Raw genomic sequence first — 27,457 nt, 5'->3', positions numbered from 1 at the left:
TTTGTTACGGGAGTAAAGTCACCTTTAGCACCAAGCAGACGCCTAGGCTCATAGTCTTACATAGTCCATAGTTCGGTTGTGAACTCGAGATAAAAAAAAAATGCTCATTTCGGAACTGAAACTCTAACTGAAAAGGGAACTGGATCTAGTAGGTGGAAACAGTTAGTGGCCGCGTGTACGGTACGGACGGTCTGCGTCTTGCACTGCCACTTAGTGTGTATGGTTATGGCGGGATTTTCAGTTTCAGATTTTTAGTCAACTAAAACATTTAACCTACTTAATTTTTACTCGCGGCTAAAACCGACCTTATAGTTTTTATTATTTTTCTTATTATTCTGTTCGTATTACCGTAATTTACAAAACAAAATGAATGATAGTTTCGAAGATGGTGAAAGCGCAATAGTCGCACATGTGGTAAGTATTTTTCCTTTTATAACTTAAGTTTTAAACAAAACACCTAACTCTCTAATCAAACTTAATTAAATCTCACGAAAAATATGTTAAAAATATGCTTATTCAATAATAAATAATAAATAATAGGCTGAAGTGTTCACTGATGTCCAAGTTGACACAATATTTGGTCTAATAAGACGCATAACAAAATTTCACACTATGGAAGATACCATAGACAGCGCTGTTGAAAAAATTAGCAATTACCTTCTCGAGAACAACAATTCCTCGATAATAATAGACGATGACATCATTGAAGATCATTTCGAAACCCAAAACTCGCCCGATCCCCAAGTTATCGAGTTAAACGACTCATTTAACGAAGAAATAGAAGAACCTAATCTGATGGCTTTAGCTCGACAACTAGCTGGAAACGGAAACGTAAAACCGGAAGTCGAACCTGATGTCGTATCCAAGGAACGTAATGAAGAAATTTTTCAATGGCTCGATAAAAAAGACGTTCCCGAGCCAGTTACAAATGAACCAGTGCCTTTAACGGATCAACCCGATGGTCCACTAGGTCAAGGAGACGCCAAACCCAAAATGAAACCCAAAAACAAAACAGTCACTAAAACTAAAGTTCCTAAAGAACATAAAGTAAAACGGCGGAAAAAGGAAATGCCATTGGAAAATATCCCCGAAGACGCAATTCCTGCAGTTGCTGTTGCCGAACCAGAAATTGAACCTCAAGCTCAAGCACCCGAAGTCCCAGCTCCTACTGAACCCGAAGAAGCCAATAATGATAAAATGGAAACTTCAGCAGCTGGAGGAGTTGTACGTTGCTTATTTTAAAAGTAACGATGACGTTACCGCGACTAAAAAGTTTTCATTCATTCAAAGGGATTTGAATCAAAGAAAGATGATTTGAACATTGTCTCCACAATACCCGACTTGGATCGCACTGTAACAGACATTGACGTCATGTTCGAGTGCATGTGTTGCTACAACGAAGTGCCTTTTGATTATATGGTCCAGTGTTCCGAGGGGCATTTATTTTGTTGTCAATGCCTAGAACGTTACGCCCAGGAGTCGGTATATGGTCACGGAAAAGGGGATTTGAAATGCATGACAACTGAATGTTCGGAGAGTTTCCCCAGAAGTACAATTCGTTTACGATTACGGAAATTTCAAACAAATTTAGAAATTTCCAATTAGCCTTATTCCTGATCAGCGCCACCTACCCATAGCGGCGACTTTGAGAACTACTGTAAGCGGCAAGCCAATCAGATGTCGCTAAAATCTGGTGACGTCACTGACTGGCACTCTCGGGTCTTACCAAAAATGACGTCACCAGATTTTAGCGACACCTGATTGGCTTGCCGCTTACAGTAGTTCTCAAAGTCACCGCTATGGGTAGATGGCGCTGATCAGGAATAAGGCTAATTGGAAATTTCTCAATTTAGGTCAATTACAACGAGCTTTACCCGCTGATCTTTACAAAAAATACGAAGAAAGAGTTAGCGACGAATGCTTAAATAGCGCAAATTTGGAAAACTTTATTCGTTGCAAATTTTGCAATTATGGGGCGGAGTTGGATCCAGCTCAATCATTTTTCAATTGCCCTCAATGTGCCAAAGTAATTAAATTGGCAAATTACTTAAAACCATCGTAGAATTCAATATAATTGAACTAATATTCATATTGTTGCAGCACTTTTGTCGAAAATGCCAAGAACTGTTTCAAGACCACGAAGGATTAACGTGCGAACAAGTTGAAAAGGACGGAGAAACGAAAATTCGCACGAACTAGTAAATAATATCCTTAAAATAATGTAAAGGGAAGTAAGTTCTAAAGTTGTACCATCGCATCGCATTGCAGTGAAGAAAAAATGGCTGAAGCCAAAATTCGTACTTGTCCTAAATGCAAATCGCGTTTTACAAAGGAAAGTGGCTGCAACAAAATCACTTGCCGATGTGGGAAAACAATGTGCTACATTTGCCGTACACCCGATGTAATCAACATTTTCTTTTGTGTACTGTTAATGAATTGGATTGGCAGACGTCATGTGTTAGTTATTCTTTTCGCACTACAGATACATTACGACCACTTTTGTCAACATGTACGAACGCCAAACCAAGGATGTAAAAAATGCAAGGCATGTTTCTTATGGTCAAACGCCGATGAAGATGACCGATTGGCCATTGAGGAAATTCGAAAAGAGGGAGTTAAGGCTCGTGAAAGAGAAGGTATGAAGAACCTTACTCTTATGTTACCTTATCGGGTTGTAAGCCAATAAGTACTTTGTTTGCTCTTAGGTTTTACCGAAGAAAAGGTCATTGGGGCTCCGAAAGATCCTGAACCACCAGCCCGGGCTGGAGCAGCAGCAGCAGCGAATAATATTGATGAAGCCATTAGAGCTGTTGCTGAACGAGCTCGAATTGAAGCTATGGAGGCTGTACGTTTACAGAGACACTTACAACAAGCTCGTAGACCCGCACCCATGGCTAGAAGAAGAGGTGTACGTGATCGTAGAGTTGCAGCCATGGCTGCAGCAGTTGGGGTTGATCTCGCCCATGTCGCGCAGGGTCAAGCTGCAGCTCCTAATGTTGCGCAAGGTCAAGCTGGAGCTGCTAATGTTCCACAGGCACGAGCTGCAGCTCCAAATGTTATAGAGGCTCAAGCTGCAGTTCCAATTGTTAGAGAAGCTCAAGCTGCAGTTCCAAATGTTATACAGGGTCAACCTGAGGTTGTTAATGTTCCGCAAGCTCGAGCTGCAGTTGGTAATGTCCAGCGAGAGGTTTTTATTCAACCCAGGCCACCTCGACAGATGGTTCCACAGATTTACAATCCTATCGTGCCTCATGATGGTCTTGTTGCAAACCTGGAACGAAATTACTATCAAAGACGCGCGGAAGGTATGGAGAGGATGCCCGAAGAGATAATAGATGAAATGCCAATTCGAGAAAGACTCGAGCGCGATCGCCTTAATTTGGATTTCATAAGGCAGGGGCAAATGCAAATGAGACGTATTGAAGCAAATCGAAATGCGGCCCTGCTACGAAGTAAGTCCTGTAGGCCTGTATCTTTTGGGGGTTGATTATTGATGAGTTTAATAAAGGAAAAGTTTGGGTAACATAACTGATAGTACCTTAATTAAAAGAACGGAATGGCTGCTTTTTTCCTAAATATAAAAGGAATTAAATATTAAAATTAAAATAAAAAATTACCTCTTATTACAATATGATAATTAGTATATTTAATTAGAATTAAAAATAATCAAGGACTACTGTTTCGCCATCCGCCATTGCTTTAGTTTAGTGCAGGCGTCTGCTACCCAGAACCCACTCTTACCCCTACGGGATTGGTTAATTGAATTCTCACAGGCTGAGAGAGGTAAGGGTAAGGGGTTCGATTTAGCAGACGCTACTGGTTTAGTGGCGTCTGCTAGGCCGAACCTCTTACCCCCACCCTATCCTTACAGCCTGTGAGAATTCAATTAACCAATCCCGTAGGGGTAAGAGTGGGTTCGGGCTAGCAGACGCCTGCACTAAAGCAATGGCGGATGGCGAGGCAGTAGTCCTTGATTATTTTTAATTCTAATTAAATGTACTAATTATCATATTGTAATAAGAGGTAATTTTTTATTTTAATTTTAATATTTAATTCCGTTTTATATTTAGAAAAAGCAGCCGTTCCGTTCTTTTAATTAAGATACTATCAGTTATGTTACCTGAACGTTACCTTTGATTAATAATCAGCAATGCGGGATTCTACCTTATAATTTTGTGCTTCTTTAATTTATTAGATGAACCGGAATATTTTAATTTTCATTTTCAATATTGAGTTGAGGGTTTTTCGCTATTTCATGAACCAGTTATCAGTTTTAAATTAATTAATTTCATTTTATATGTTTTTCGTCAATTCAAAATTTCTAATTTTCAACAAACCAAAACTTCGCATGTATTTTCTATTTCATTTCATTCATTTATTTTTTTAGTGTATTTGTTTTAAAAAAAACATTTTAGCGGCTCTTGTCCTTAATAAATTTGCCTAAATTATAATTCCGACTTTCCGAGAGCATTAGCTTGTTCCTTTTTTTTTTAATCTGTTCAGAGTTAGAGAATGAGTTCGACAAACTGAACATTTGAATATTTAAATATGTCAAGAAAGAATCAAATAAAATTCGGAGCTCGTAGAGTCATACATAGTGAGTAAATGAACAAATGACGAATGTGTGTGTGTACGATTTGCTGCGAATGTTTTGCAAAAGAAGCAATGTGTTTGTTCACTTAAAGTTGTTTTAGAAGAAAAATTAAAAGTAAAAGTTTAGGTAACATAACATTAATTTAAGGTATAATCAAGAAGCGATATCTATAGTTTATTAGGGAGAAGGTATAAGATGTCTAAGTATAAATTCGCGCGCCATAGCCCCTGCAGTCCCCCTTTCAAAATACAAGGGGGGGGCGACGTAAAAGGAGGCCCCGGGCTATTTCGCGGCCTCTCCTCAGTCGGAAAATACAACTGTAATTTTCGTACTCATTCGCGTTGGTCGCGCTGACGTGCACGAGTTTTCAAGAACCAATAAGATGCTGGCTGCTGGTTGTAATTTAGAGGCGGCGGGGATTAACTCCGGACAGACTATCCCCCTTTCAAAATACAAGGGGGGACGTAAAAGGAGGCCGGGCTATTTTGCAGCCTCTCCTCAGTCGGAGGAAAATACAAGTAATTTTCGTACTCATTCGCGTTGGTCGCGCTGACGTGCACGAGTTTTCAAGAACCAATGAGATGCTGCAGCTGGTTGTAATTTAGAGGCGGCGGGGATTAACAGTCCGGACAGGCTACGTCTACGTTTGGACTGGAGATAAAGTTAGATTATATATGTGGGGCGTTTTTATACCTTCTCCCTAATAAACTATAGATATCACTTCTTGGTATAATGTTATGTCACCAGAACCTTTCCTTTAACACATGCATTGCGCAAACATTTTTCCATGAAATGCCGGCTTGCTACATCTACATTAAAATTCATAACGGATTAGCACAAGCATTAAATTACTGTCGCACGCGACTAATTTTTAACGCAGAATATCAATATCTCAATCAGTTTCATCTCTAATTAATCGCATGCATGGTTTGGTTTAATTCAATTGCTAAGGCGCCATCTTTTTATTTTTTCCCCCCAAATTCCAACCGCAATTACATGGACTCTATCCGAATAATATAGGGGCAAGAGCGTTAGAGTTACAGTTACATATGCGGGAGCGCGCTGTTCCACACCCTGCTCTATACAATCGTGCGCTGGACCTAAATCGGGATGTTCATCGCGACCCAAGACCACGCCGACCCGCTCCCGGCGCTCTAAACTTAGCTAATCCACAACAGCGACAAGAAATTGACCTAAACGTTCCTCCTTTTGCCGCAAATGCTCAAGTACCTAACGATAGGTAACTTGCAATCGTAACTTCACCATGTGTAATGAATGCGCGTGAGGAAATTTGTTTTCACGCTATAGGATAGGCAACTCCCTATCTCCGACGGTGGTTTATTCTGTATATACTCTGTCCCAGCTTCGGTTGTCAGTACACGCAAAGATAGGTCTCTATGTAACGTAGCTTTGTGCGTGTTGACAACAAACGAACGAAATACTAACAGGGTTCATACAAACCTGGAAAAATCAGGGAAATAAATAGTTGACAAAAACCTCGGGGAAAATTCAGGGAAATTTCGGATTTTCAGTAAAATTCAGGGAAATTTGCGTCAAACATTGGCCGAGTAATTAAGCAAATTGTTCGTGAACATTCGCTCCATAGGATTAACATTACACTATACTTTGGAGGCTCATAACTCTGGTTATATTAGAGATACGGGGATGTCCTTTGAGTATGTTATAGTCCAATTTGCCCCCCATCCAACCATACTAAAGACTTGGGGCTACGACAAACAGGGGCCGAATAATTAAGCAAAATGTTCGGAAACATCCCCTCCATAGGATTAACATTACACTATACTTTGGAGGCTCATAACTCTGGTTATATTAGAGATACGGGGATGTTCTTTTAGTATGTTATAGTCCTATTTATCCCCCATCCAACCATACTAAAGACTTGGGGCTACGACAAACAGGGGCCGAGTAATTAAGCAAAATGTTCGTAAACATCCCCTCCATAGGATTAACATTACACTATACTTTGGAGGCTCATAACTCTGGTTATATTAGAGATACGGGGATGTCCTTTGATTATGTTATAGTCCAATTTGCCCCCCATCCAACCATACTAAAAACTTGGGGCTACGACAATCAGGGGCCGAGTAATTAACAGGGCTCCCACCAGGTCCCTAAAAGTCCCTATTTTCCTACAAGGTCCTTAATCTATCCTAAAATTGGTATTCGGTCCTTAAATCACCCTATTTTTGTAAACCTCAGAAAAAGTACAAGGGTGACCTGAAAATGTCTTGTCTGAGATTTGACCAGAGCCCCAAATTTGCGGAGCTCGCTTCGCTCGCTCCGGTTATTTATGATTTACTTAATGTTATATTTAAACGAATTAATTGGCTAATTTTTATAACAATAACAACTCGTGCAAAAATTATTCGAGTGGTTTTAGATTGGTCTTCATATATGTTCGCCATGTACGTTATTGCAAATGGTCAGAGAAATTTGTTCAAGTTAGTCACGGAAAACCTGGAAAAGTCAGGGAATTTCATTCCAAAAATTTTGTACGAATCCTGTAAAGGCCCAAATTCTAGTTCAGTGGATTTTTTTAAAAAACAGTAAACATGATACGAAAATAGTTACTTCTAATCAAAATACCTTCCTTATACATTAGAGCCAGTATCAAGTCTTACCTACCGCTCCCTCAGAATAAGAATATAAACAAAAGAAAGTCAGAAATAATATCCTATTTTGTCGAAAAAATAGAAAAGAGTAATAGGGGCCTAATTGTTTGTGATGTTTTCACAGAAAAGATATCATTTTGTTTTACCAGTGGTCCCTTTTTGGTTCCTAATTTTAGAATTTAGGTCCCTATTTTACCCTATTTTTATCGTGAAAAGTCCCTTTTTCCCCTATTTATTTTTGAGATTTTGGTGGGAGCCCTGAATTAAGCAAAACGTAAACAACAACCCCCTCCATAGGATTAACATTACACTATACTTTGGAGGCTCATAACTCTGGTTATATTAGAGATACGGGGATGTCCTTTGAGTATGTTATAGTCCAATTTATCCCCCATCCAACCATACTAAAAACTTTGGGCTACGACAAACAGGGGCCAAGTAATTAAGCAAAATGTTCATAAACATACCCTCCATAGGATTAACATTACACTATACTTTGAGGGCTCATAACTCTGGTTATATTAGAGATACGTGGATGTAATTTGAGTATGTTATTGTCCAATTTGCCCCCCATCCAACCATATTAAAAACTTGGGGCTACGACAAACATGGGCCAAGTAATTAAGCAAAATGTTCGTGAACATACCCTCCATAGGATTAACATTACACTATACTTTGGAGGCTCATAACTCTGGTTATATTAGAGATACGGGGATGTCCTTTGATTATGTAATAGTCATATTTGCCCCCCCCCCCTCCTTCGTTAACATTTGCTCCATAGGATACTCCATATACGGGAAAAACATGGAAAATTCAGGGAAGTATATGGGGAAAAACCTCATGGAAATCTCAGGGAAATTAGTTTTCCAAAAGTTGTATGATCCCTGATCGACTAATGTTCAGGATTTAAATCTCGAGGTTTTAGACGCTGAACATGCGTATTCCTTTAGTCTGTTGACAGCACGTTCAAAGCTACGTTACATACAGACCTAGCTTTGCGTGTACTGACAACCGAAACTGGAACAGAGTATATACAGAATAAACTACCGTCAGAGATAAGGAGTTGCCTATCCTATAGTGTGAAAACAAACTTCCTTACGCGCATTGCATTCTTTATCCATGATATAACAATTAATTAACTCTGCGTTTAATTAAACACTTAAACACTTAATTATTTCAGGCCAGCGGTAAATAACTTAGATCAAAACGACGCAGGCCCTGTAATAGTGGACGTGGTCCAAGAGGGACCAGGCCCTGTTAACAACCTTCCTAGAAACGCTGCCGCCGCTAATAACAATGCAAATGCGCAAGATGGTGACAATATTGCCGTGAAAAAAGAAACCAAAGCTATCTTGGATAATCTAGTGACTCGTTTAGAAGCTGCCTTACAAAATGGACAAATTGAATTAGCTAAAAAAATAACAAAGGGTATGAAAATTATCCTGGACACAATGAAATGATTCCCCAATCGTACCTGAAATAGTATTAATTATTATGTAACAATTGAAAAGCTTTAAAAAACGAATTGAAAATGTTTAAGAGATTATTTTTTTATAATCGAATGATTTTTTTTGACTGCACTTTGTATGATTTTTCTTACCGAGTTTCATTAAAGAAAATATTTTCTTTTTTTTTAATAAATACTTACCTGAACTTTTCCTTTAATACACTCATACCTGTACTTTTCCTTTAATACACACAAACCTGAATTTTTCCTTTAATACACACAAACCTGTACTTTTCCTTTAATACACACAAACCTGAACTTTTCCTTTTATACACACAAACCTGAATTTTTCCTTTAATACACACAAACCTGAACTTTTCCTTTAATACACACAAACCAGAACTTTTCCTTTAATACACACAAACCTTAACCTTTCCTTTAATACACACATACTTACCTGAACTTTTCCTTTAATACACACATACTTACCTGAACTTTTCCTTTAATACACACAAACCTGAACTTTCACTTTAATACGCACAAACCTGAATTTTTCCTTTAATACACCCAAACCTGAACTTTTCCTTTAATACACAGAAACCTGAACTTTCACTTTAATACACCCAAACCTGAATTTTTCCTTTAATACACACAAACCTGAATTTTTCCTTTAATACACCCAAACCTGAATTTTTCCTTTAATACAGACAAACCTGAATTTTTCCTTTAATACACACATACCTTAACTTTTCCTTTAATACACACATACTTACCTGAACTTTTCCTTTAATACACACATACTTACCTGAACTTTTCCTTTAATACACACAAACCTGAACTTTCACTTTAATACGCACAAACCTGAATTTTTCCTTTAATACACCCAAACCTGAACTTTTCCTTTAATGCACCCAAACCTGAACTTTTCCTTTAATACACCCAAACCTGAACTTTTCCTTTAATACACCCAAACCTGAACTTTTCCTTTAATACACACAAACCTGAACTTTTCCTTTAATACACACATACTTACCTGAACTTTTCCTTTAATACGCACAAACCTGAACTTTTCCTTTGATACACACAAACCTGAACTTCTCCTTTAATACACACATACTTACCTGTACTTTTCCTTTAATACACACATACTTACCTGAACTTTTCCTTTAATACAGACAAACCTGAACTTTTCCTTTATGAGAATACACACAAACACATACTAAACATTTGTACATAAAAATCATTTTGAATTTATTTAAAATCATAATATTAACACTTCCACTTGATATTGTCCTTGAGCACGAGCCTGTGGTACTTTCTTACCATTTAGAATGGTTTGAATAACGTTGGCAAGCTCATCAATGGCTTCATACGTCTTAAACTACGCGATAATGAAACATCTGTGAATACGTTCCATTATTTAAATAAGTAGGGAGCCCAGCGGTCCTATTATTCCCATAAAATCCTAACATTTTTCTCATATTTCCCTGTTTAAACGCATTTTCTCCTATAATTTCCTATAAAAACACATTTTCTCCTATAACTCCCTATAAAAACACATTTTCTCCTATAATTTCCTATAAAAACACATTTTCTCCTATAACTCCTATAAAAACACATTTTCTCCTATAACTCCCTATAAAAACACATTTTCTCCAATAATTCCCTATAAAAACACATTTTCTCTCCGATAATTCCCTATAAAACACATTTTCTCTCCGATAATTCCCTATAAAAACACATTTTCTCTCCAATAATTCCCTATAAAAACACATTTTCTCTCCGATAATTCCCTATAAAAACATATTTCCTCTCCGATAACTCCCTATAAAAACACATTTCCTCTCCGATAATTCCCTATAAAAACACATTTTTTCCTATAATTCCCTATAAAAACACATTTTTCTCCTATAATTCTCTATAAAACACATTTTTGCTTCTATAATTCCCTATAAAAACACATTTCTCCTATAATTCCCTATAAAAGCACATTTTTCTCCTATAATTCCCTATAAAAGCACATTTTTCTCCTATAATTCCCTACAAAAACACATTTTTCTAATATAATTTCCTATAAAAACACATTTCCTCTCCAATAATTCCCTATAAAAACACATTTCCTCTCCAATAATTCCCTATAAAAGCACATTTTCTCTCCAATAATTTCCCATAAAAATAAAAACACATTTCCTCTCCAATAATTCCCTATAAAAACACTTTTTTCCTCCTATAAAATCCTATAACTCCGGGAGAAAAAATTCCTACATTTGTCTGGGCTCCCTTGTTTTATTTTAACTTAGATAAAACTTACGTAATCATTAACGGTCTCGCTTAATTGCATCAAAAACTCCTGAATCTCGGTACCTTTCATCATCAAGAAATCATTATAATGCGAATCGAGCAAAATGTTAATCCAAGTTACGCCTTGCGATAATTTCAATTCTTTATCAATTGAATTATAAACTAAGAGATTTTCTTTCAACCATAAATGTAAGAATTTAAGAAGAATCTAAGAGTAAATTAAATTAAATTAAGTTAAATGGTTAAAATGTGCCATAAATTAACATTTCTCAATTAAAGGGATTGTGAAGTAGAAAATCAAGTGATTTTTTATCGATTCTTCTACCAATTATAAGACCAGTCTGCATAGTGAAACATTCAGGAAATACCAGTTCCGAATGATTTTAAAATTATTTCAAATTAGGTTCAGATTTTAAGAATAACGCCTTGCCTTTTTATTAACAAAATTCTCGTGGCACGCATGCTCCATGTCTCGCGCCACGATTATCACGTCGCGCGCGAATTCTATCAAATCTCGTGATAAATATCATTCGACACGGAACGTGACACGAGAATTTTGTTAATGAAAAGGCAGGGCGTTACGTGATTGGTCGGAGGGGCTTCTTTAAAATTATCCTTAAAATCTGAACCTAATTTGAAATAATTTTAAAATCATTCGGAACTGGTATTTCCTGAATGTTTCACTATGCAGACTGGTCTTGTAATTAGTAGAAGAATCGATAAAAAATCACTTTATTTTATACTTCACCCTCCCTTTAAAAACCCTTTAATTACCAGCGTGTCTTGGCTGGATATTTTCTTAAGGTCTTGATACAAGAATACATCGTTAAATGATGTTTGCATTAAACGTAATCTACCAGGGGGGACAAAAATAATTGTTGTTTCGTTTAAAATGAAGCCACCCAGTGTTTTTTTGAAATGACTTACATGCACGATGTTTTTTGTTCAGAATATAAATCGTTTTTGAACAAAAATTCAACATCGATATCTTTAAAGTGTTTTTCGTCGGTTCTGTTAATACTTAACAGTTTAGTGGGGGTTTTAAGAGAAAGTTTAGGTAACCTAACATTATACCTTAAAATAACGGCCTTTTTCTAAATATTAAAATGAAAATAAATGATCTCTTATTACAATATGATAATTACTACATTTAATTAGAATTAAAAATAATCAAGGACTACTGTAACGCCATCCGCCATTGGTTTAGTGCAGGCGTCTGCTAGCCAGAACCCACTCTTCCCCATACAGGATTGGTTGAATTCTCACAGGCTTAGAGAGGTAATTGGGTAAGAGGTTCGGGATAGCAGACGCTACTGGTTTAGTGGCGTCTGCTAGGCCGAACCTCTTACCCCCACCCTATCCTTACAGCCTGTGAGAATTCCCCCCCCCCCCGTAGAGGTAAATGGTTCTGGCTAGCAGACGCCTGCACTAAAGCAATGGCGGATGGCGAGGCAGTAGTCCTTGATTGTTTTTAAGACTAATTAAATGAAGTAATTATAATATTGTAATAAGAGATCATTTATTTTAATTTTAATATATAATTCCTTTCATATTTGGAAAAAGCAGCCGTTCTCTTAAGGGTTAATGTTATGTTATTGACATAGGGAAACCAATCTTAAACTTACTCTAAAATAAATTTAAGAATGGTGGCTATTTCTGGTTCGGGAATGTCCTTATAATTTTGTAAAAGGTTCATCATAGCCTTAACGTCTTTCTTCTCGGCAGTTTTATGGATTTCATCTTTACATATTCTATATTATGATTATTTTTTATTTAATTTAACATTAAGGGTATTCTATATTATGATCATTATTTAATTTAATTTAACATTAAGGGGCTTTAAGTTATTATTATTATTAAATCAACAAGTAGGAGATGTCATTTCATAAATGCACAATGATTCCTAGTAGCTATATATATTCCTACTTTAGCAAAAAGTGGCGACAGTGGGCCTACAACGGGGAAGATTTTGGTCAAGATGTACTGTCCGCTGTGATAGAGAAAAAGGGGTTCCCTTATACTTGTCAAACCGAAAATGGCGACAACTCTATCTGGCAGTATTGATACAATGACGGACCCAGTGCGTTATCTTCTCGCGATCTCCGTTTCTGAACCATTACCAATTCGGTACCTCCTTTTTAACTGACAGAGGGGGTGGTTAAGGCCTTTAAAGTGGCCATAAATTTCCCTGACGCTAACTGGAGGCTTGGCTTATACCTTATTGTTAGGTTCTGATTTGAAGGACAGGCACAGGTTAATTTATGACCACGGAAGGGGACTTGTCTATATTGGCTATTGGCTAAATGCCTATTTTAACGGGCGGTGCGCATGGTAGTGATTTTCTACCATGCCAATGGGGAACAGGGATTTATATAGAGTGGTACTGAGAGGGGAGGAGCTACGGGCAGTGACGTCATATTGGTAGTCTAAATAGAGTAGTGGCACTCAGTGTTAAATACCCATAGAGTGTTATACAGTCAGAGGCTGGGAAGTGCCATTACTCAATTGCATAAAGGTGTGACGTCACTAGAAAGTGGAGTTCATGGTAGCGGATTATAGAACATTTGGATATGTAACTGAGAGGGAAAGAAAGGGGGTAAAACTTTGCTTTCCAAGTCACTTTTTGGCGCATGCGCTGTTCTGTAGTCTTGCTGTTCTGTAGTCTTTTTGTTATCATGACTCGAGTACACAGTATGTCCCAATACTGACGGTTGCTTACCCCCTTTTTTACATGGAAAAGGTCTACTGCTGGGGGCTTAGGGTACTATTTTTATTAAACCCAGGCCTATATAAAGGAGATTTCATCTTTATATAGGCCTATCAGAAAATTATTTAATTTTGAACATGCGTTCAGCTTTATCATAAGCCCATTACAATCTCCATAAGTATGGGTACTACTTTTTATAAAACCTAGGCCTACATAAAGGAGATTTCATCTTTCTTTATATATTAGAAAATCATTTAATTTTGAACATGTGTTCAGCTTTATCATAACCCCATACCAACCTCCATAAGTAAGGGTATTTTTTTCTATTAAACCCTTTGCTTCAAGTAATAAATCAAAATATAGTATACTCACACAGTGGTACTCCTTGGATTCAATTCCTTCACATCCACCTCCATATCACCAATTTCTGTCCCTTTTCCATCACTCTTTAAATCGGAACCCCACTTAATTTTTTTCAATGCAGGTACAAATACAACCTCTTCCTTTAAGTCAACATTTTTGCCAATAGCACTAGCTAAAGAGGTATTTAAGACCCTAACACCGCAAGAATATATCTGATTTCCGGATAAAACCAATAAAGTTTCATCCAACAACGATAACTGAGATGATTTATCGACAACCAAACTAATTCTCCTTTTAGTTTTGCAGACATTAAACCTCAAATCCCATATTTGTATTTCAGATTCCGAATTAACGACAACTGCGTGTGTCGCGTCTATAAGACGTAAATAAATCCATTTTTTATTTAACGGGAGGGTTTTAATTGAAGTTGCGGTGTCGAATGACGGAATCGGGTGTTTGAGAATTTCCCCGTTTTCCCCTGTAATTAGTTAATTACGATAGTTTAACTAATTATGGTTATGAAATAGTTAATTTAAACTAACTTACAAAGTGTATATAAGGATGGTTTATCTTTAATTGTGATTAAACTCCAATCATTTAACTTTAATTCCTTATTTTTTAAAGTTTGCTTAGAAATTTGGAGTTCGCTCTCATCGGAGTTGAGAGAAAATGAAACCAAGTAAAATTCCGCAGACTAATTTAATTTCAAAATTTAGAGTTAATTAAGTTTTAGCTTGAATTATTAACGTACCTCTGCATTAATTTGGTACAAAACTGTGATAACATCGTTACCAACTACAGCTTGAACCCTAACGATCTTTTCCCCTTTTCCAACTACTTGTTTTGTCCCCGATTTTTCAGTTACTTTATTTAATAATGCACAATCACCTGTAGCAAAAACTACAAGGGTTGAACCATTATTTAAACTTATAAACTGATGTACAGGAGCGGAAACCTTCAAAGGTTTCTCCGAGTCAATTGATTCTGAATCTATTGACCATCTTCTCAACATCTAACATGACAATTTATATAATTATATCAAAATAACTTACATAAATTAATTAATAATTCAATATAATTATAATTACGATTAATTTCTGTACGCTGCATAATAAATTAGTTGACTTATCAAACACTACGGGACACGTGAAGGGTTGATTTTGTTTAGCAGACCAACTTTTAAAGGGTTTTGTATCTGTAAGCTAGAAATATAGCCAAGGCTTAGCGGACCACATGGTAATTTTAGATTTATAACTATTATAGTAAACGTACCTTTATTAAACTAACGGTGTTTTTACTAGTAGTAACCACAAAACTATCTTTTTCCGCATAATTAGACGCTGGAAACGCGTTACAATTAACAAAATCGTGATTTTCAATAAGCGTGTTTATTAAACACGGTTCCCGAATATCCGCCATTTTTGTTTTTGGTCTCTAATCCTGAGCTCAGTGCTGAACCACAGCCCACTCGATCACGCAAGTTGCACGCGCTATAGAAGCCCCTTCAAACAGCCAAAAGTCAAGAATATGACCGATTAGTACTCCTTGGTAAACGAGTCTAAGAATTAGCATTATGTCTATGGGAAAAATGCCGTTTTTTGAAGTAAAATGGGTGTAATTTCGCTTTTTGTGGATCAAATGTCGTGAAAATTTAAGAAAAGGTGCGTAGTAACGTTTTCTAAAGTCCTACAAATTTTCAAGTTTCAAGAGTGAATAGTTTTTCAGTAAAAAAATAAACACTAGGCCCAACCGATAACGTTCGTCAAAGCAGTCTAAGAATTAGCATTATGTCTATGAGAAAAATGCCGTTTTTTGGGGTAAAATGGGCGTAATTTCGCTTTTTGTGGGTCAAATGTCGTAAAATTTTAATGAGAGGTGCGTAGTAACGTTTTCTAAAGCCTACAAATTTTGAAGTTTCAAGCGTGAATAGTTTTTGAGTAAAAAATTCTAGAGGGCCGGTAGGCCCTTCTAGATAAGAACCCACACCCTCCCGTAATGTTAAAGAAATAATTCACAGATTTTAGGCTTAGCGTCCCATAGAAAAAGCATGGGATTTTTGGTGTTCCACTCCATCGAATAACTCAGAAACTACTGCGAAGTTAAGGTTCAGAACACTTTTGAATTATCAAGCAACTATGGAATGTTGAACTTCTGAAGTTTGATTAAGAACAATTAAGTCTAAGTATTTTATTTTGATTAATTTAAAAATCATGGAAAAACCGTTACATATATTACACTGTTTGCATAGCATTTATTTTGCCTCAAACGGGTTTGTGGCGAATAGGATAACGCTTCTGCATACGGAGCAGAAGATTGCAGGTTCGAATCCTGGCAAGCTCGGTGTTTATTTTTACAGATCTTTTATACATCATAAAAGAAATATCCTATAAATACAATGTTTGGATATTTTTTTTTGCTGTTACAAATACGAGCATGTGGCGTAATGGATAACTCGTTTGCATTCGAGGCAAAACATTGCAGGTTCGAGTCTTGGAACGCTCGTTGTCAATGTTTGATGAAGATTCTTAGTATATAGAAGGAGAAATTCTTAAATAACAAACTTTCAATGAAATGTGCGCGTCCTGGCGCATGGTTTAGAAACAACTTTTTTTTAAATCTATACAAAATGGTTAACTAAACTTTACACGGAGAGATGTGCCTTTGCTAATATATTGCTGTAAAGTTTTGTTGTGAAAAAAGTACACCCACTTGGTTGCGAAACCTTGGGTATAACTCTGAAAATTCTTTTCACGTCGTAATGTTAAGCTCCGTAGAGATTAACAATAAGAGTTAGGATTGAGTATATATAGAAAATCCCAGACGCGATTTTCTAAATTATGGGTCATTTAAAATTTTATTGGACATAGTTCAGTGTGCTGTTTTTATTTCCGGCCCAGGTCAGGATAGGTGAAACTATCTCAGGGCCGTAAATAAGCACAGGACACTGGACATTGTCCAATAAATATTTAAAATGTTCCATTATTTTTATTTAAAACTAAACGGGTCATCGGACGGTTGACCAGTAAACTTCTCCGAAGTTTTGATGGCTTGAACATTGATAAAGGATGCGCGTGAAAAACATTTGTCGCTCTATAGGATGTGCAACTCCCTATATTAAAAAGTAGACAAGTAGATACTAGCGCCACCTGGCTACCAGTGCTGGAAAGCATCGCGTGAAAAATAAAATGTAATTAATACAAATTAAGGCTGAAGGAACAGATATTATATAAAAAAGACTTGGCTTGCCCAAGCCTTAAAAACAAAACGATAAGAGTTTTTCCAGTTGACTGAAGCGTGGATATTATTTTTTTTCTATTGAATTTTAAAGACAATCCGTATTTTACTTCTCTTTAGAATTTAATTCAATCACCTGATTTTACTGCTAATGGATTAGTTTCCTATAAATTAATTGAAATAAAAAATTACTTATCTCAGATTTTTCAACAACAATTCCATTTTCCTGAAACATTTTATCGTGCAGCTATTATTTTTAGGGATATCAAATTGACTCTTTCTTTTTTAATTACCGGGAATTTTCCTTTCAAAAGGTTTTAAACACATGAAGTTTTCATAATGTTGTCAACTAAACAGCAACTCAACCTACACTTCTAAAATTTTCCCCACAAGTACTGATATACACAGTTCAATAATTGTCACTGTGCTTAAAGAAACGGACCCCTTTATAAAATATAAGAAAGGTGATAACAGCCCCCTTTTGTATTCGAAAAGACCGCATATAATACATTATGAATGAGAGTATTATTTGAAAACTAAAGTACGGGGGTTAAGGAATGTCCAGTCTTAGATTGGAGGAAATTACGATTGCCACTCTTGAAACGTTCCATTTTCTCTCTTGAAAAGAGAACATTTCAGAAAAATGGAATTGTGGTTGAAAAATCTGAGATAAGTAATTTTTTATTTCAATTAATTTATAGGAAACTAATCCATTAGCAGTAAAATCAGGTGATTGAATTAAATTCTAAAGAGAAGTAAAATACGGATTGTCTTTAAAATTCAATAGAAAAAAAATAATATCCACGCTTCAGTCAACTGGAAAAACTCTTATCGTTTTGTTTTTAAGGCTTGGGCAAGCCAAGTCTTTTTTATATAATTAAAGACTAGGTCCAACCAATCCAGCTGATAACGTCAGAAGGGAATTCCCTTCTGATAACGTTCTTCATCAAAATACTGTATTTAATATCTTATATTTGATTTATTATTACAATTAACTAGTCGTTAAAACTAATTGGCAAATATGTGAAACCAAGTACTACAAGTATTGGGGGAAAACTTATTTATTTGAAACATTTGCCCAGCGCGTTTTAAAATGGCTAGAAGTCATCCAGAGTTGAAAAAACCACAAACTGAAAGTTTGATAATTTTTAGAAAAATAACTATTAGTCCTAAGCCTTTCAAAATATTTTTTAAATTTTTAGTGTACTTTAATTTACAAATAGTAAAAAAATCAGGAAGCTAGAGCTTACATTTTTCACTTTCCTATAAAAGTTTGTTCATCAACTCGACAATTCCCCCTAACATTTCAGTGCTTTTTGTCTCAAAAATCTAGACTCGTTCATGTTTTTACTAGCTTTTCCACTACACCCTCTCGATTCTTGAAAATGCATGGGTTTTGAATTCTTTGAACGGGCTTCTATAGCGCGTGCAACTTGCGTGATCGAGTGGGCTGTGGCTGAACATAAGCACGCTATTTACGATATTATTACATCCCCGCCAAAAGCCGGGAATACAAGAAGTTTATAGCAAGAAACACGTATCTCTGAATTTAATTTCCAAAATGAGGTTCTTCAATATAGTTACTAATGAAAGGGGCCCAGGATTGGAAACCTCATATATATAACGCACTAAACTTGTATAGTGTATATGAAAAAGTATGAATAATTCCATATACGTTTTATGAACGTTATAAACCACCTGCTACGTTAAGTTCTATCTTATTTATGCTGGTTTAGATATTAAAACAGTCTTGTATTACGCTATGGCAGCAACGTTCATATGTTTTCTAGATATAAATATTTTTGAAATGAAATAAAAGTAGGCCTATAGTTTCGAATAGCATGCCGTTTAAAAGCATGGCAAAAGGTAAATTTAACCCTTTTATTGATTAAATGTGTATGGTAATTAACTGGGTTTTTCTTTGTTTCCCGTTATTTAGTCATACACCGCTATGACAGTTGAGATTTCGAGCGTTTTACCACGTATTGGTTTTGCTATTGTGGTTGGATTTATATTTTTTCTAATATTAAGATCGGAATTAAGCAGATTACAGCATAAACCAGGTAAGTTTAATTTTAATACCATTAACGGAGTAGGTGTAAACACTAAAAGTAGAAAACATATTCGAGTTCACTGTGAATTGTTTGTTAAATAAACACCTGTTTTATGTAAGATATACGCGTTTACCGTTACTAGTTCCTTAACAAGAGTTTATTCAATCACACCATGAATATTTCTAAGCGTTTATCTCAGTCATCATAAGTTTATAAAATATGTTCCATATAAGTATGACACTACCTATATATACTTCGTAATGGTAGAGACCTACAGCTCGAGTTAGTTCGAGGGAGAACGACGGAAGCGCGCCAATTGAGGTCCTACACTCGGTTAATTTTGCAGTCCATCTATGTCCTATTTAGTCTGAACTTACTAAGCCCAAATTTGACAGCGCCTCACCAGGCGTCGCTTTACCCTGAATCTATGACCTACCCCCTCCCCCTCATTTCATAACAAACTCCAGTTTGTAACCAGTGACAAACTTATGGAACACATCCTTTGAACTTATGCAGTAAAGTTATTTTACCCGTTCAATATTCAGGCGAGAATTGAATGTACAAATTAAATCCGTACCTATACTGTTGGATATTTTCAAACAAATTTATAATATTCTTCACTTAAAATGTACAGGAGTTTTAACACGCAACCAACTTAGGTTAATTCTGCGTTTTATCATAATTAAAATGGCCAACTTAGCCTGATATTTTCACGAATTGAAACATTTAAATCAGCATGTTGATGCCGTTTACTTATGGAACATAATTATGAACTTATGATATTAATAAATAACCCAAGATAAGACCTTAAAAGTTTCACAACGGAAGCCTGCGATAAGACATTCAGGATCCAAGTGGCTTATACACGGAAACGCTGGAATTTCGCGGATGTCGATCTTAAGTATTTGGGTCTTAAGAAAGCTTCACAGTGTAGTTGTATGTAATGGATGTTCGGGAAAAATCAAGCCTAATATTATTGATAATAATAATATAGAGCATCATGGTCATGTGCTTGTTTATATGATCGACGTTAAGCCTTCTCTAAAGTCAGGGTCGTTCTAAGCACCAGTACGGTACTGCGTATGTACATTGTACAGCAAAGGTTATTTATTTACGAAAGCTGCTATGTACCTTGCGTGTCGACGTTTCATAAAGATAACCTACTACAATTTATTTTAATCACAAAAAAATAATTTCCCAAGCTCATTAACCCAAAAATCTAATTTACATTAGAACTCATATAAGACACGAGTACGTTCAAAGATATATTCAAAAGTATATAGGAAAAAACAAAAAACAGAAAGTGTACAGATAGGCACTGGGAAGGTTAATAAAAGCCTTTAATTTTAGCATAAGTTTATAAGAATATGTTCCTTCCATAAGTTTGTTAATCTCTGGTAACTTAGAAACTGGAGCTTGTAATTTTGAAGTGATTGAAGTAGGGAGGTCATAGATTCAGGGTAAAGCGACATACGCCTGGTGAGTAAGGCGCTGCTGTCAAATTTGGGCTTAGTAAGTTCAGACTAAATAGGACCTAGATGGAACTTGGTCCTGCATGCAAAATTAATTAACCACCACCACCGAGTGTAGTTAGGACTTCAATTGACTCACTTAATTGTCGTTCTCCCTCGAACTAGTTATCTCGAGAACTGTAAGTCTCTCAGTAGCATTACGAACTTGTATAGCTATAGTGTCATACTTTTGAAACATAAACTAGTTTTCCCCTAGTATACCACGACCGAACTTTCCACTATATCTATTTACTTTTGCTATAAACCCACCTCAATCTTACATTAACAGATACAGAAGAATCAGTTGCAAATGAACCAAATGGCGAAATCAACACTGAACGCTACGTTGTCTCCCGCCTAAAACGTTACGTCCCCTATGACGACACTAACTTCACAGACCAAGTTCCATTACCGGAAAACTCAACCCATATCAAGGTCATCGCGTACCTCCTTAGTAACCAAGACAACCTAACTGAAATAAGGCGGGAACTTGAAGATAACCGCATCAAAACCGACTTCCTATTCTGGGTAATCTGTGGTATCGCCGTTATCTTTGTGACGTCATGTTTCGTGGTGGCCATTGTACTTCTGTTACAATCCCACGTGAGTTTACAATGTTCCTCAAGATCGCGGGCCTACCGGGACAAATGGTGGGAGACAAAGGACGAAGATTATGTCAACTACGCGAGTTTCTTCCGTCAAAATATTAAACTAGTCGAAGAAATGGACCCAATTGACGCGGACACGCGAGTCCATGACGCGTCGAACGCCATGTTTAAACGACCATCGCGTCCTCTATCGACCATAGACGAAGGTGACGAGTTCAATGTTAATAATAACAGGCAATCGTTAATAACCAGTGAGTACTCCGTTGATTTGACTCCAGGTGTTAAGGGCACTGGCGTTATTTCAAGCCTGTATCCGGTAAATGGACATAAAACGTACAAGGTTTTTAAACCACCTTTAGTTAGTATGGTTTATAATGCCCCTGATTTCCGTAAAGCAGGTATGCCATACGTATGTGTTCCGGCTTTACCCTTACATAAAGATTAGATTAGGCTTAGGGTTCAAATACTCCCTCCCCAAATAAAAATTGTATTTAGGGGTCAATGAGCGTACTACGTTGTAAATTGTAACAGGAAATTTGTATTGTAGAGAGATGATGCTAGGAATAAATACAGCTACTAGGAATTATCGTGTTTCCCCCCATGTATGTCCCGTGTTAATTTCTATGCCTATTTCTATACGTTGAGTGAAAATGGTTACACAATGATTCCAATGAGCTGTATTTATTCCTGATGATACTTACGGATGCGTGTGGGAGTGGAGATTTCTTAATTGATATCAACATGGACTAAATGTTGTCATTTTACTAAAGTACATGTTGAGATAAAATAGGCAAACCAAAGATTTCTTATCTCTCTACTTTTTTTTCGACTATTCCTTGTCTGTCCACTTTTTGTGCATTTGAATATTATAAGCACAATCTGTATTTGCACAAAATATATACTTTTTTACTTAAACACTTTTGTACTCTTCAAATAATAAAGAGCATTTCTTGATTCCAAAATTTCATTGCCTTTCTCATACCTTGCCTTATAATATAAATGTTTTTAATTAAATTACTTTTTGGAAAGGGGTTAATTTTAATAATATTATTTTAACGAATATAAATAAATATATTAGTCAATTTTCATAAAAAATACTTATTTTCTGGTCAGTAAGAAAATAATTAAAATTTATATATTTGAAGTAATGACGTAACCCGTCCAAAACTAACCTTTGACCCAAATCATTTGTGGAAGGAAACTTTTGGGTAATTTCCTCTTTTAAACAAAAGTATTTTAGTAGAGGATAATGATTAATGCGTCGTTTAAACCACATAGTGATAAGACTTTTGATAAATTTTAATATATTGAGCTATTTAATCTGACAAGGTTAGTTGAGTGAGTTTCCAGCTTGATAAATATTGGAAGATGCAGGAAGTTCCCAGGGAGTCGGGACCCAGGCGTCTTCGCTTTACCCTGAATCTATGACCTCCCTACCTCACTCACTTCAAAATTACAAGCTCCAGTTTCTAAGTTACCAGAGATTAACAAACTTATCACGGAACATATCTTATAAACTTATGCTAGCACTAATAAAAATTCGAGCAACTGTAATTAAAAATTTAAAATCCAATAATATTCCGTGTCAAATTCCATCCATAGAAATGAAATCGCGAGTGATAAAATATCAACCACGTGGCCTTAGAAATCTTTTAAAAAACCGTTGTAGTTACAACCTCTACCCTAAAAGCGCGCCAAATGTTCCCGCCAAAAGCGTCACAGCGGGATTTTTAGTACCGCGTTGTTGCAAACGATTTCCCAATCCTTTTTAACTCAAACCAAACCTAAAACTAAACTTGAACTGTCGTCTGATCCCACGCAAACAGATAACAGAAATATATTAAATAACTACATTATTTAAATTGTTTAAAACGGGTTTAAAGATCCAGTTAGTAACAACACAATGGACTAATCGTTCCATAAATGAGCAAAAACCAAATGTGAAACTAAAATTTTCATTTTATCTTTGATCTATTTATTTCTCTTATCAGGAGAGTTAAAGGCAGTCAATTTCTCTTGAAAATTGTAGGGGTATGCGTATGTCTAGAGGAAAACAGTATAGGCTTAGGCTGTGTCGAATTGCTAGTCATATTTAGTTAAACGAGTATCAATGGAGAATGTAGAGGTTTCAGCAGAAACTATTTCAAACGATGAATTCCAAGAACGTCTTAGGGCTGTTCAAGAAAGGATATTTATGGAAAATATAGCCAATGTTGGACAGAGCTATGATGATATATTTCAACAAGTAAGTTTGAATTTATGTATTTAAAATTATAGGCTACCCAGTTCCGTTTCTGGCGCCTTAAAAATCGTATTGCACTACAGTCGGCATGAACTTTGTGATTCTAAAAAGCACTAACAAAGATCAGAAATAATTTTTGACAACGAAATTTAATTAGCATAAATTATGCCGTGGGCTTAGAGGGAATACATTATTTACTCCCCAAGACACGCCTACCTTTATACGGTTCTTTCACTTTAAAGTGACCTTGATATACCAGAAAAATATACAGATACGTTTTACGTACCCTCTTTGCGCCTACCTTGAATTTAAATATTCAGTTATTTCTGAAATAATTAAATTTGGGAATATTTATAAGAATGCTTACTTACACCAGGGATAGATTTAATTTTATAAGTAGGAATGGAGAACAGAGCGCGTCAAAGTCCCGGACCCCCTTCCACGGGACGGGGGGGGGGTATGAAAGAGGAGGCGGGTCATAGCGACAGAGGTAAAAAGGAATTAAATCATTATTTTTCGCCGTCCCCGTCAGCAACGTCATCAAAACGTAGTTTAAAACTGAGCTACCCAATAAAATCATTTAAACTTTTCGTTACATTACGTGTTGGACGGGGAGGGACTCTATACTGGGTGGTCGAGTCGGAATAACTGAAGTAAATACTGACCGTTCCGTTCTCCATTCCTACTTCTAAAATTAAATCTATCCCTGCTTACACATAAACCAATCAATCATTTTGGTCATGCAGGATTCTTTGTTCACGTGTGGTTGCTGCTACGAAGATGTTGAAATTGACTCCATGGTTCAATGTATTGAAGGTCATCTCTTCTGCGCATTATGTTTGAGACGCTACGCGGAGGAATCCATATTCGGACAAGGAACGGTAATAAGCATGATGAATAATCAGTTCTAAAACGTATTTCTAACTCAAACTTTTTAGAGTGGGTTAAAATGTATGACCGAAGATTGTGACTCAACCTTTTCAAGAGGTACGTATCCCACAGAATGTGAAGGAGTTCACCACAAAAAAATATACGCCTATCTCTTCAATTTTTCTTCCGCCATTAGAACAACTGATCAAAGCTTTACCAGAGGCGGTATTTGAAAAATATGAGGACCAGAAATTGCAGGATAGTTTAAACACAGCGGGGCTTGAAGATTTTGTAAGGTAAGTACTAATTAGCCATTAAATTTAATTATGATTAGTGCATGGAGTAAACTTCGTTAAAATCGCGCGTAGATGCAAGTTTTGCAGTTTTGGCGCTGAACTTGATCCTAATGTATTATTTTTTCACTGCTTAAAATGTGATAAGGTAAATTACGATTCCCGCCTATTTTGAAGCCCCTAGCTGTTAAGCCTAATCGTAAGGCTACTTTTAAACAGCAATTTTGTCGCAAATGCGAGGAACTGTTCGAAGTTCATCAAGGGTTAACTTGTGAACAGATTGAAAAGAATGATGAAACGCAAATCAGAAAAACATAGTAATAAATATTAATGGTTTTACGCAAGAAACTGTTCATTCTCAGTGACTTTATACATCTTATTATTGACAATAGCGAAGAAAAAATGGCAGACGCCAAAATTAGAACTTGCAGCAAATGCAAGGCAAGATTTACGAAGGAAAGCGGTTGTAACTTAATAACGTGTCCCTGTACGACAACCATGTGCTACATTTGCCGAAAACCCAACGTACGTCCCAGCAAACGCAAACTGCAAGTGATTGTACTGTTGTACATCACTAATTATTTTTCAGGTTAAATACGATCACTTCTGCAGACACCAAAACGGAGTTACCTGTGGTCGTTGCGGCACGGAATGTGCCTTGTATAGCAATGATGTGCAAGATGACGAAAGGGCAATTCGAGAGTTGCAAGAAATCGCCCGTAACGCCCGCATTGAGTCGGGTATGATCAAGCAATATTTAAACACTCTTTTAATTAAAAAGTTACGTTGAAGCGCTTCAACGTAATTTTTCATTTTTTAAAGGTTTTGTTCAGGAGAGAACTATAGGTGTACCATCAACCAATAACGAGACACAAGTGCCAAACGCAACACTTCAACCACGAGTGCAATACCTATATCCGAGACCTCTACCACAGGCGCCGCAGTATGTAGCCCAAAACCCAATTGCAGCACCTCAACCACAGGCGCCGCGGTATGTAGCCCAAAACCCAATTGCCGCACCTCAACCACGAAAACGTGGAATATTTGCAAAATACCATCCAAACCAAGATATGCAACGAGCAATGATACTTGCACGAAACCAAACTGTGCCAGGAGTTGAAATTCCTCCACCGAACCCAAACATGCCAATGGCTCAAGTTGTAGAACATGACTATGTTCTTGTCCATAACGCACCACCGCCACTTGTTATTCCACCAATTGACAGGCAAGCCGTGCATAGAGTATTTGATTTGCTTCAAAGTAATCGTCAAGGCAAACCGAATCAGGGTGCAACAAATGCTAATCCGAATCGGGCTGCGGCAACTGCTAATCCGAATCGGGCTGCAGCAACTGCTAATCCGAATCGGGCTGCGGCAACTGCTAATCCGAATCGGGCTGCGGCAACTGCTAATCCGAATCGGGCTGCAGCAACTGCTAATCCGAATCGTGCTGCAGCAACTGCTAATCCGAATCGGGCTGCAGCAACTGCGAATCCGAATCGGGCTGCGGCAACTGCTAATCCGAATCGGGCTGCAGCAACTGCTAATCCGAATCGGGCTGCGGCAACTGCTAATCCGAATCGGGCTGCAGCAACTGCTAATCCGAATCGGGCTGCAGCAACTGCTAATCCGAATCGTGCTGCAGCAACTGCTAATCCGAATCGGGCTGCAGCAACTGCTAATCCGAATCGGGCTGCAGCAACTGCGAATCCGAATCGGGCTGCAGCAACTGCTAATCCGAATCGGGCTGCAGCAACTGCTAATCCGAATCGGGCTGCAGCAACTGCGAATCCGAATCGGGCTGCAGCGACTGCGAATCCGAATCGGGCTGCAGCAACTGCGAATCCAATTCAGGGTGCAGGATTACCGATTTCAAACCCAATCCAAATGGGTCTTGGTCGATCGCATCCATCTTTATCCCGAGCGCACTCATCCCCATCAAAACAATCCCAACGTATCTTGGCTGAAGCAATCGGAGGGAATCCATTTCTAACCAGAGAACAATGTTTTGTAACCAACTCAAATGTTCCCGTTACGGCTGGACTACTGCGCAATAATACAGTATCAGGGAGAACTGTTCTAAGACCAGTTCAACCAGCTATGGCGCAACCAAATGAAACTCTTCGTGATCCAGTGTCTATTGGAATGTTAACAACAAGGATGGGACCTACAAGGCTTTCAAACTACGCGACTAATTTCCCAGATTACCATTTCAATGCGAACACCGCTGGTGCATCATGGAGTCTCAATGCCACACCTCAACCAATGAACGGGGCTGATAACTGCTTACCTTTACGTCGTGATCCATTGTCGGACTTGATGGGCGGTGGGTTAGGAAGGGGTAGGTGTATGCCACCCAGAAAACCACCTAAAAAATAAAAGAAACATTGTCTGGTTATATAATGCTAAACTAGTAAAACTTTGTTAATTTCCTATTTTTCAAATAAAGCTATGAAAAATATGTGTTCTTCTTTACAATAGGAAGTCAGGGCGGGTAATAAGAAAAATTTCTTATAGAGTGCTGTAAGTTGTGACGTCAGATCCAAGGTTAAACGTCACGAGTCTGCCTTTAGCAATGGGCGGCCATGACAGTTACCGTTT

At 37.0% G+C, this 27,457-nt stretch overlaps 5 protein-coding genes and 1 long non-coding RNA gene across 8 annotated transcripts in view; 3 read left to right on the top strand and 3 right to left on the bottom strand.

Moving 5' to 3' along the window:
• Nucleotides 1-109: 109 nt before the first annotated feature.
• On the top strand, nucleotides 110-8,864 carry LOC149618425 (uncharacterized). Of its 2 annotated transcripts, XM_089854936.1 has the most exons (10): nucleotides 111-414; nucleotides 541-1,224; nucleotides 1,291-1,549; nucleotides 1,854-2,026; nucleotides 2,101-2,198; nucleotides 2,269-2,401; nucleotides 2,483-2,636; nucleotides 2,706-3,452; nucleotides 5,615-5,834; nucleotides 8,408-8,864. In XM_089854936.1, exons 1-10 carry the CDS (start codon nucleotides 367-369, stop codon nucleotides 8,685-8,687), a joined length of 2,796 nt encoding a protein of 931 aa, XP_089711062.1. In that variant the 5' UTR covers nucleotides 111-366; the 3' UTR covers nucleotides 8,688-8,864. The 2 variants fall into 2 exon arrangements, with proteins under 2 accessions (XP_089711063.1, XP_089711062.1); XM_089854937.1 differs by lacking the exons at nucleotides 5,615-5,834; nucleotides 8,408-8,864 and adding an exon at nucleotides 4,196-4,430 and having other exon boundaries at nucleotides 110-414.
• Nucleotides 8,865-9,896: 1,032 nt separating this feature from the next.
• Nucleotides 9,897-15,500, bottom strand: LOC149618424 (nucleolar protein 11-like). Of its 2 annotated transcripts, none has more exons than XM_089854963.1 (10): nucleotides 15,318-15,500; nucleotides 15,134-15,247; nucleotides 14,797-15,057; nucleotides 14,592-14,739; nucleotides 14,055-14,523; nucleotides 12,601-12,726; nucleotides 11,903-11,995; nucleotides 11,750-11,828; nucleotides 10,986-11,183; nucleotides 9,897-10,055 (listed from the first exon to the last, which is right to left on the bottom strand). In XM_089854963.1, exons 1-10 carry the CDS (start codon nucleotides 15,462-15,464, stop codon nucleotides 9,936-9,938), a joined length of 1,755 nt encoding a protein of 584 aa, XP_089711089.1. In that variant the 5' UTR covers nucleotides 15,465-15,500; the 3' UTR covers nucleotides 9,897-9,935. The 2 variants fall into 2 exon arrangements, with proteins under 2 accessions (XP_089711089.1, XP_089711090.1); XM_089854964.1 differs by having other exon boundaries at nucleotides 11,903-11,986.
• A 3,381-nt stretch (nucleotides 15,501-18,881) lies between these two features.
• Nucleotides 18,882-22,414, top strand: LOC149618423 (uncharacterized). Its single transcript, XM_089854990.1, has 3 exons — nucleotides 18,882-19,145; nucleotides 19,219-19,342; nucleotides 21,134-22,414. Exons 2-3 carry the CDS (start codon nucleotides 19,231-19,233, stop codon nucleotides 21,895-21,897), a joined length of 876 nt encoding a protein of 291 aa, XP_089711116.1. The 5' UTR covers nucleotides 18,882-19,145; nucleotides 19,219-19,230; the 3' UTR covers nucleotides 21,898-22,414.
• A 1,129-nt stretch (nucleotides 22,415-23,543) lies between these two features.
• On the bottom strand, nucleotides 23,544-24,808 carry LOC149618422 (uncharacterized). Its single transcript, XR_016375364.1, has 2 exons — nucleotides 24,671-24,808; nucleotides 23,544-24,601 (listed from the first exon to the last, which is right to left on the bottom strand). It is a non-coding gene; the product is annotated as an uncharacterized LOC149618422 (long non-coding RNA).
• Nucleotides 23,563-27,317, top strand: LOC149618421 (uncharacterized). The gene is made up of 9 exons (XM_089854955.1): nucleotides 23,563-23,697; nucleotides 24,441-24,575; nucleotides 24,633-24,681; nucleotides 24,761-24,860; nucleotides 24,933-25,005; nucleotides 25,077-25,174; nucleotides 25,250-25,382; nucleotides 25,447-25,597; nucleotides 25,680-27,317. Exons 1-9 carry the CDS (start codon nucleotides 23,563-23,565, stop codon nucleotides 27,233-27,235), a joined length of 2,430 nt encoding a protein of 809 aa, XP_089711081.1. The 3' UTR covers nucleotides 27,236-27,317.
• The window catches only part of PGAP1 (GPI inositol-deacylase), a 116,517-nt gene continuing 116,142 nt past the window's right edge, over nucleotides 27,083-27,457 (bottom strand). The window contains exon 15 of the mRNA XM_089854939.1: nucleotides 27,083-27,224. Coding sequence (XP_089711065.1) covers nucleotides 27,188-27,224 — 37 coding nt within the window. The 3' untranslated portion in view covers nucleotides 27,083-27,187. The remainder of the gene's footprint in view (nucleotides 27,225-27,457) is intronic.

The sequence above is a fragment of the Phalangium opilio genome, unplaced genomic scaffold (genome assembly GCF_054372755.1).
Source record: "Phalangium opilio isolate 3A_F unplaced genomic scaffold, DU_Popi_V2 ptg000209l_1, whole genome shotgun sequence".
NCBI classification, from domain to species: Eukaryota; Metazoa; Arthropoda; class Arachnida; order Opiliones; family Phalangiidae; genus Phalangium; species Phalangium opilio.
Note: the sequence above shows the minus strand (reverse complement) of the source record. Positions and strands in the feature narration are given on the sequence as shown.

What these genes read in the sequence shown, in the direction of transcription:
- LOC149618425 (XM_089854936.1), top strand. Translation starts at nt 367, where the DNA reads ATGAATGATAGTTTCGAAGATGGTGAAAGCGCAATAGTCGCACATGTG. An exon ending in TTCGGAGAGTTTCCCCAGAA is followed by an intron (nt 1,550 to 1,853) that starts GTACAATTCGTT and finishes TTCTCAATTTAG; the next exon opens with GTCAATTACAACGAGCTTTA. An exon ending in ATTGCCCTCAATGTGCCAAA is followed by an intron (nt 2,027 to 2,100) that starts GTAATTAAATTG and finishes ATATTGTTGCAG; the next exon opens with CACTTTTGTCGAAAATGCCA.
- LOC149618424 (XM_089854963.1), bottom strand. Translation starts at nt 15,464, where the DNA reads ATGGCGGATATTCGGGAACCGTGTTTAATAAACACGCTTATTGAAAAT. An exon ending in ACACCGTTAGTTTAATAAAG is followed by an intron (nt 15,248 to 15,317) that starts GTACGTTTACTA and finishes CTATATTTCTAG; the next exon opens with CTTACAGATACAAAACCCTT. An exon ending in AATCCAAGGAGTACCACTGT is followed by an intron (nt 12,727 to 14,054) that starts GTGAGTATACTA and finishes ATCATAATATAG; the next exon opens with AATATGTAAAGATGAAATCC.
- LOC149618423 (XM_089854990.1), top strand. Translation starts at nt 19,231, where the DNA reads ATGACAGTTGAGATTTCGAGCGTTTTACCACGTATTGGTTTTGCTATT. An exon ending in CAGATTACAGCATAAACCAG is followed by an intron (nt 19,343 to 21,133) that starts GTAAGTTTAATT and finishes TTACATTAACAG; the next exon opens with ATACAGAAGAATCAGTTGCA.
- LOC149618421 (XM_089854955.1), top strand. Translation starts at nt 23,563, where the DNA reads ATGGAGAATGTAGAGGTTTCAGCAGAAACTATTTCAAACGATGAATTC. An exon ending in TGACTCAACCTTTTCAAGAG is followed by an intron (nt 24,682 to 24,760) that starts GTACGTATCCCA and finishes TTCCGCCATTAG; the next exon opens with AACAACTGATCAAAGCTTTA. An exon ending in ACATTTGCCGAAAACCCAAC is followed by an intron (nt 25,383 to 25,446) that starts GTACGTCCCAGC and finishes ATTATTTTTCAG; the next exon opens with GTTAAATACGATCACTTCTG.